The 9,110-nt window shown below is 41.5% G+C and overlaps 1 protein-coding gene across 1 annotated transcript; it reads right to left on the reverse strand.

Moving 5' to 3' along the window:
• Positions 1-1,323: 1,323 nt before the first annotated feature.
• Positions 1,324-3,943, reverse strand: kctd12.2 (potassium channel tetramerisation domain containing 12.2). The gene is made up of 2 exons (XM_027010268.3): positions 3,812-3,943; positions 1,324-3,258 (listed from the first exon to the last, which is right to left on the reverse strand). The coding sequence occupies exon 2, from the start codon at positions 3,179-3,181 to the stop codon at positions 2,318-2,320; it is 864 nt and encodes a 287-aa protein (XP_026866069.2). The 5' UTR covers positions 3,182-3,258; positions 3,812-3,943; the 3' UTR covers positions 1,324-2,317.
• Positions 3,944-9,110: the final 5,167 nt, after the last annotated feature.

Here is a 9,110-nt window from a genome sequence, read left to right on the forward strand (position 1 = left end):
TTTCATTTAGCCAGATTGTAACTCTGATATTTGTGTGTGTGTATGTATATATATATATATATATATATATATATATATATGTGTGTGTGTGTGTGGGGGTGGGGGTGGGGGGGGATAGTTTGTAACTCAGATTTTAACTCTGATATCTGTATACACACACACACACACACACCGAGGGCTGAAGGAAGAGATAGAAAAGATGTTAAAGCGACTGTGGTTCCCTTGGTAATTGGAGCACTAGGGGCTGTGACCCCCAAACTGGGGGAATAGTTCCAACAGATCCCAGGAACAACATATGAGGTTTCATTCCAGAAGAGTGCTGTCCTGGGAACAGTTACGATACTGTGCAGGACTCTCAAGCTCCCAGGCCTCTGATAGAGGACCTGCGCTTGAACGATAAAGTCTGCCTGGAGGGCGAGTGGGGAATTTTATATATATATATATATATATATATATATATATATATATGTGTGTGTGTGTGTGTGTGTGTGTGTGTGTGTGTGTGTGTGTGTGTGTGTGTGTGTGTAAAAGATGTAGAGATATTCAAAATATAGTGAAGTATTCAAGGTTTCTAAGAAACCCAAGAAACAAGTAGTTTCATTTTACTGTTAAAAACGAGGTCATCCTCGTCCTACAAATTCAGAAGCAGTTTGCTTGCACAGTTCATGCACCTCTGAAACATCCTGTTTCTCTGGAAACCTTGTGTGCTTCACTACAATTTTGAATATCCCTCTCTATACATGTGTAGGTATGTGTGCGACTGTGTTGAAACGTGTGTGCGTGCATGAGAAAATGCAGGTTCATATGCCTGTGCATGTTTCTGCATGCACCTCTTTGAGCGCATGTATGCATGTGTTACAGGAGCCGCAGTCAAACAGCTCTTGGCACATACGGGCCAAGTTCCTGTTCCCCATGTGTCGGCTTTCCATCTGTTTCCTGAGCATACAGGGTCTTGATCTACTTTCACATCTCTTTCAAAAGTCACCAGTTCAATAAAACTGGAACGGCTGATTTTCCGCACAGTAAGTCACGTATGAATCATCACTTTCCATTTCTCTGCTGTTTTGTCACTCAGCTTAACTGATTAGTTATTCATTACGTAAACCTAGTGTTGCTTACCTTACGTACGCCAAGCCTTTAGGCGGCTGTACACAGGAGCGTTGGCGCGCCACAACTTTCACTCCTAGTGAGGCACTCACAAAAAATGTTTTCAGTAGTTTGGTTAAGGGCAAGCCTTCTGAATTTATTTACCTCAGACTGATTAAAACAGCTGCAACGAATAAGGGCCTGACTCGGTGACACATCACATCAACAACTTGTCAGTGCCTTGCAAAAATACATTTTAATGATTTTTCCACATAACTTCCAAGCAATGCATTCTCCCCTTATTGCATGGGGAAAAAAGAAAAGAAAAGATCACATGGAATTGTCCTAGCATGTGTTTTATTCAATGTTTACTCGCCTCTAAACGCGATTCATCACCAACACTTTAACAGTCATAGATAAAACTGTTCATGCATGAACGCATTTCAGATTTATTATAGTTTATTCTTTGGGTCACAGACAAAAACAGCATAGGCAAGTTTCCATGTTTCAAATATACAAGTGCAAAAAAAAAAAAAAAGGGTGTTACACCATTTACACAAGACTGCCAATAAAAAGATGGAATAATTAAGAATGGCCTCTCCGAGTGAATCTAAAGCTGGGAAAAGTTTCTTAAACAGATATGCAGCTCGGGTGGCCTACTGCTAGTTTATAAAAACTGCAACGTCTGATTTCTACTGTTCCAACTTAAAGTTCGTGAAGAAAAACACGACCTGTCAATAAAAGGAAGACTCATGTTCTCTGGAAAACAGTACACATTAAAAGATTAAAATGCCAGTCAGTAGCAATAGGAAAATACCTTACACTAAATTAGTCAATAAGTCGAATATGAAGGCTAATTCTTTTACCACGTAATGAACACAATACGAAGACTAATATTAACACTGAAAACTGGCAACGCCTGCACGTCTTGGCCATACGCTTGGACAACATAACGGTCAAGGCTGGGCGGTCTGTTCCGAAATCAGAATGTTATGGTACTCAGGTCCGTCACGGTAAGATTACAACTTGCCGAATTGTTTGACCTGAACAATTCATTTGCCTAACTATATTTATTAAGCTACTGCTAAATAGAACTTATCTTTGAACAGATATCACACGACTACAGCTTACTAGACCTGTGGTACGAGGGAGCCCAACGAGTGGTCGAGATGGGGCAAGCGACAGCTATGAAGGGACTTGGTCCACCAAAGTGGACTAAAAGTACCCTGCCTCACTCCCTGCAAAACACGTACTCGGTGTAACTTGTCCAGATTTTGTCCTCGCTCGGGTCGCTACTTGTGTAAGCGCAGGTGCCAGTGGAGTTGCACGCCACCATATGGAAGCCCACCTCCGAAAGCCGGTCGAAGGCTTGCTCCAGGAAATTATACTTGAGGTAATACCGAGACGTGTATCTCTCTGGGGGTCTGTCGGGATCCCTGCTCTCGTTCAGAGTGTCGCCAAACACCTCTTTGGCAAGGGACGTTTTCCCACAAACGGTAATCCTCGCCACCCTCCGAAACTTGGCGTCCGTTTGGATGTCTCGCCCTATTGTGTACGACCCCCTGTATCCAACGGTTATATATCCAGATTTCCGCGCGTCCAGAGACGGTGACCGGGGGCTGCCGAGCGTAGTCGTCGCGGCGGTACCGCCGCCGCCGCCGCCGCCGCCGCCGCTCGCAGCTTCCTCGGGGTCGCTGGGGAACACATCCTCGCCCACAGAGTTCTCCTTGCTCACCGCCGGTCGAAGGCGTCGCGCCAGCTCATGAAGTTGGAAAAACTCGGCCTCTTTCTGCAGACTTGCCTTCTCTTTGAAATATTCAGGTAACACAAGGTTCTGGTCACGTAAATAATCCAAAATGTATCGGAACAGAAAGCCGTCCCTGTCTAAAAAGAAGCGCCCTTTGTTGTCTTTGGTGAGGACCGACGGGTTGTTCTGGCCGAACATGGTCCAAAGTAGGGAATTCGGTACCGAGAGCAAAGTGGAATGGCGCGTAACATAAACCTGCCCGCCGACGTTCAGCTCAATGATTTCAGGAAAGAGGCTTCTCCTGCCGTCACATTCTGTCACCACGCGGTTGCTGTCCGGCTGAGCCATGTCTGCACATCTGCCCCAAGCCTCCGTTACGACACTCCGGAGAATGAAAATCTCTTTTTCAGGTTTGTTTATGTAGGCTAAACAGTTACGTGGGAGGAGAAAAGTGACAGCCTCTGTGAAGGAGTAGTTAACTCTTTACTATCACCGAACACAACAGTAGCCCAGCCAGTCAGTATCCTCGGGGAATTAAAAAAGGATATCTAAAATCAAATGAACATTGGATGAACTGCGACTAATGGAAATGTGGGTTGTTTTGACTGAAAGTTTGTCACCGCTTTATGGGTGTTCCCAGCTGCTACAGCGATCGTTGGTACAGTGACTTAAAAAACCCCCAAAACACTCCAGCAGTTTATAACTTTAAGACTACTCGGTACTGTATGGAGCTACAGGTGCAGATATTCAGGATTGGTAGCAATTTAATCATTAACAAGGCATCATATCAAAGATTAGAGTTACGACCATAAACGTAAATCCCACCCCACATAGCCTGGAGGAAGTTAACCTACACCTCTGTCTAGTAACAACTATAACTTCCCCCCATCAAGTGTTTATTGTATCTTTTTGTTTCTAAAAGGTTAAGGTATCTAATTATTATCTTATGGTACAAATGTGACTTGTTCTTATGCTTACCTGTCTAAGCAGAAATAAGTTTATTGCGGGGTTTGGGGATCAAATCCAAGCGAAAGTCGCCTGGCCTATGAGGCTGTGCGCGCATGAAATAGCTCATACAAATCCAGTGTGCTTCACCTAAACGAAGTCTTCAATTCAATGCATTCAATAGAAACAATGGTTACAACGGCGTCTTGTACTTTTCTCGAGTCAAAACAACATAATAACTCCTATATGAGGTATGGTAAGAAGGCGCCATCTAGTGGGTGTATTATTCATCAAAACAAATATTCTCTCAATAAAGGAGTAGGTTGTAATACGTAGTGTAATGGAAAAGAACCTAGATAGAGTAACAGAAGCTCACCAAATAAGTCTGCACCATTCGAGAATAAACAACTGCAAAATGACTTTACTTTGATGTTTCATGAAACAGCACGCTGAAATACAGGTGCTTAATAAAATAAATCCTGTTTGAAATTAAGTAAAAGCATATTGGTTGGGAATAATCACAAATGGAAAAGTAGACACAGACTGTATGTAATACATACTTGCACAATATTTGTAACTAAAAAGTTGGACTAAATGTAGCGTCAGCACGTTTTCATTTTTAACATATCCACCAGAGGGCAGTAGCTTCAAATAAAAGTACAGCCAGTTGCAGCTTTATGCATGAAAAGAGAACCATTTCCAAACCAACTCCGTTCTTATGTTAGGTTTTTAGAAATATGAATGTTTGGTGTGTACAAACAACGCTGATAGCTCTAATAAATATCCACGTTAAAGTGTTTGTCTTATGAGACTCATCATCCCTTAAGCCTTTAATATACAGGCCTCGTCAGCAACACCTACCAATTAATAAAAACTGAAGTATTCCCATAGGAACCCTGTGCCTGAGTCTAATGTTGTTTCTCCGTGCCACGGAATCATATCACAAGCATTAGATCCACAGATAAAATTACCCACAGACCTTGGTCCATAATTAAGTTTGTTTTAAGCCTTTTACCAGCCCTGGTGCAGTATGCTAGGCTCTTTAATTGAAAAATCCATATTGAGCTTGAACAGGCCAAAGGGGATATGTGTGTGTGTGTGTGTGTGTGTGTGTGTGTGTGTGTGTGTGTGTGTGTGTGTGTGTGTGTGTGTCTTTCATTTGTTGTCTTGGGCCTACAGTTTTCTGTTTTTCATCGTCTTTTGTGAGTACTAATTTTAGCAAACATTAAAGACAGCACATGTGTATTAAAAGCAGGATGTCTCATATATGATTGATACAACCCATATACACACAACAGATGTATGAACTAACTGGTTATATGTTACAAATTCTACATTGTAACTGTACTGTGCTGTATGTTGTATAAGACATGAGCTACACCTATGCAGCAGAGACCATGGTTTTACATGACATTTTCTGTAATATTTTGCTTAATCTTAAGATAAGAAACTGTTAAACCAGTGCTTAGCAGGGCTTCTGAACAAAGGACATTTTGCATTTCTCCTTAAACAATAGTGTTATTGGAATGGCATTAGTCAAAGTCTTGGCTGCTCATTACACACCTGTTACCAAAGTAGTCTGTAAACAAAAAGCAAAGAACTGACTGAAGGATAGTGTGCGGATCACTGCCTTTTGAAAACACACTCTTGTATTTCCCAGAAGGCTATTCAGTGCACTGAGGCATGGGAACAGTCCATCTTAGGGCCAGCACAACAGCTTTACAAAAAAAAAAAAAAAAAGCCGTCTTCTACATCTGCATGTAGATGAAGAAAAGAGCTTTTTAAATTTATAAACAATTTTATAAACCTCAGTTTCCTTTAGCTCTATAGCTGTGCCCCTCTTTATGAGGTATGATATTCTCAAAACAAAGAAATTGGAAGACATTTATGTATTAAATTGTGTTATCGGTTAGTCATCGTTCGTTCGTTTGTTCGTTCGTTCTTTCTTTCTTTCTCTGTCTGTCCATCCAGTCATTCATTTGTTTGCCCCCATGTTGACAATGTAGATGTCTGAGTTTTAAGTTGTGCGTCTGTCCCCCAAAACCACACAAGTGGCTTGGGCTGAGTTTTGGTCCATCGGCGAGTCACATCTTCGTTAGTGCGTGCGAACGGACAGATTTAACCTCCCAGTTGGCAGCGTCCTTCCTTGGGGCATGTGCGAGATGGGTACGCTCCTGATCTCAGGTGGCTCTGTCTATTAGGAAAGGTCAGGGGCTCCTGAGACTGGGGGTAATTGGGCAAGTGCTGTAGTGAACATCGTGTAAGCCTTACTGCCCACTGGGCCACATCCAGTACAGGAGAGCAGACCCTCCATTTAGCTCATTCATATAAAAGGGCTTTTCCCAATTCCCCCATTCTCCACATCCATGCTACAGTTCCCAACAGGAATAGTTTGAAGCAGCAGCCAATAGTTGGTAAAGCTATGTTGGTTTATATTCAAAGTTATGGCCTCATTATGGTATCTTACATTTTAAAAGTAGTAGTGTTACACAAACTAGCATTATGGTACATTACAGTTTTACTGTTCGGATTATTACACCTTGTAAATATGTAATAATCTAAATGCAAATATCCTACCTCACTTTAACATATTACAAATAGATCAGTTTACAAATAATGCAAACACTAACAGATTATTATAAGGTTATCTAATGACCTTTTGGCAGTCCTTGTTCAAGCCCCTCTGTAGTGCTTTTAAACAGGTAGTAGAGTTGCCACTTTGTTGTTTTAAAATCCTTGATTAGGGTTTTAATTTAATGATTAATTTATGATCAGTCATATATTACAGTAAAACAAGTGACTGTGAGATTCTTTCTGTGCATGAGTGCCTCTTAAATAAGCTCTTCAACAAAACACAATTCTTAGATCACTTACAGGCTTGAGATTCTATATTAAAAAGATCATTTTTCTAATAAAAGGTGGAACTTAGAAACACGTATTAGCTCTTTCCTTTAATCAGTGTGCAACTGTTTCAACTGACTAGTGGGACAGAATTCAAATGTAACATTGTAGATGCAAAGTCTTATTTACTGTTTATGAACTGTAAGAAAATCTATCTCCTGTTAGTTCCACACTGTGACACATAGCCAATTAAGGCTAAGCGATCTAATTCGCTACAAGGTTCCTTCACCGTGAGCTAATTGGTTTTTATTTCACATCGGTTGGAGCTCCTCCTTCACAGTATGACAGCCTCGTTTGTAATCATAATGATAAGTCGATAAATCATTCGCAAGCACACTCAGCTCTGTCAGAAGGCTGTAATTGTGTAGTAGAGGGGAAAACGCTCGAAAACTATCATTTTGGCACTTGAAACGCCAAAAAAAAAAAAAAAAAAAAAAGGCGCGGCAATTTCTTTACGTTGTTGGGGATACGCTGTTTAGGTACTTATTATTCTGAAGATATTTTTAGAGACAAAATTAATCGTGATAACTAATTGTTCTCTTGTTTGTCTATGCTTTGTAGCTAAACTAGGCAGACTGGGTTTAATTGCATTTGCTTAGCAAATGCAGATTTATCGGGTTCCGTGGGTTCCAGGAAGAGGGGCGGGCTACTCTATTAATGATACTGTGCGTCAGTTTGGTTTGTAGCTACCGTACCTACGCCAAGCAAATACAGTTAAGGTTCCAGCTTGCTTAAATGGTAGCATTTCCACAATTCTGCCAGCGGACTACGGGAGAAGAGTCCGGCAGTGATCTAGAACTCCCCTGTTATCCCATTTCTCTCCGAGCTGTCCATCAGAACCCAGTGTCAGGTGTCACGCTGGGCGCTGAACTGCATTTTAATGTAACACTTTGCCCTAATATGTCAGCGCACATCCCGCTTGCTCTCTCTCAGCTAGTCATGCTTTGTTTTTCACTGTCTTGCCCCTGTCATTTAACCGCAAAAAGCTGGTGAATGTGTTTGTCACAGTTCATGCCTTCCACATAATTCATAACCTGGGACTTGCAAATTTGTTTGAAACTGAAATAGGTATTATTGTTTCTGATTCAAGTTTGGCATTAGTGGTTTTGTTATGTCAAACCTTTATTCTATTCTATTCTATTCTGTTCTATTCTATTCTATACCACATCACGAATTTTCAGCATGTCAGAGCTTTGATTTGTTTCTAGATAGGATAAATCTGAATAATCCAAGTATAAATTGTCATGCTGGCATTTTTTTCATGAACCAGAGTCTATTATTGATCAAGCATATAACTGTCACATTAGTGCACCTCCCCCAGAGGAAGAGGTGGACTGTCGAATATGGACCGCGCAAAAATAAATAAAGAAATAAACAAATTAAATGAGCCCTGCTGTGTGAACAGTCTTGAATTATGACCCCTTCAGCTTTAAATGGCATCTGGATTCCATTTTTGTTGTAGGAGTCTAAACTGAAGCCTGCTCCAGAGTGAGGCAAGCAGCTGTTCCCATGATGTCTGCCATTTGGAGATGTTTGTTAATTCTAAGCGAGAGTAGCTGCCTGCCTGTGAGACTGTAACAAAGAGTAGGGCTCATTTCTTCTTTGTTTGCAGAGTTGTGAATGTCTAATCAACCTTGACATTTCCAGGTCTTTATCTCTCTTTTTCCCTCAGAATCTTCTGTTTTTGTGCACTGTGGCGATGTTGAGGTAGAAGGCTCTTCGTTAAAGGTCTGGATTTTGTGCATGTGTGTGTGTGTGTGTGTGTGTGTGTGTGTGTGTGCATGCCTCTCCATAGTCATAGATCATAGGCTTTATTTTTGCTAGGTGCTGATTTATGGAAAGAACAGATGAGGCCCATTTCGTTCTCATGTTGTTCTCTGTGCAGTTGGTTTTGGTCGGTCAGGAAACGATCAACTGAGGATGTGGTTTTGTTTCGTCTATTTCGTTAAATTAGATGCCATGTCCTACTTTTCATTTGCTTTTAGGGTCAGTTCAGGATGTCTAAGAGTTGGCAGGGTGTCTAAGCCCCGACAATGTCTGCTATGACCACAAACGACAGCCAGTAGTGCTAATAAAGTGCCCTGCACTTCCTCTAACCTTAAAGCAAGCATTCCCTGAAGAATTCTTAGGTGTGGCGTGTCCATAGCACTGCTTATATTTTCCATCATGCTTCGTACCAGGTGTTTAACAACCTTTGTTGTGCGAATGTTAGTTTGAATCTTTCTCTCTCCTTCTCTCTCACTCTCTGCGATGATTTAGTCACACCACATTAACTCATACCCACTTCTCCAGCACAGATCTGGTCTCTTGCCATTTCATTGATACGGCTGCCAGAACCAGAGTTCTTTAAGCAGGGAGTGGAATATACAACAGCCCCTGACAACACAGCCCCTCCCTGGCTGAAGTATGAGGTCATTCCTCAAACATGAAT

Source organism: Electrophorus electricus, chromosome 18 (assembly GCF_041902795.1).
Source record: "Electrophorus electricus isolate QZ-2024a chromosome 18, ASM4190279v1, whole genome shotgun sequence".
Lineage (NCBI taxonomy): Eukaryota > Metazoa > Chordata > Actinopteri > Gymnotiformes > Gymnotidae > Electrophorus > Electrophorus electricus.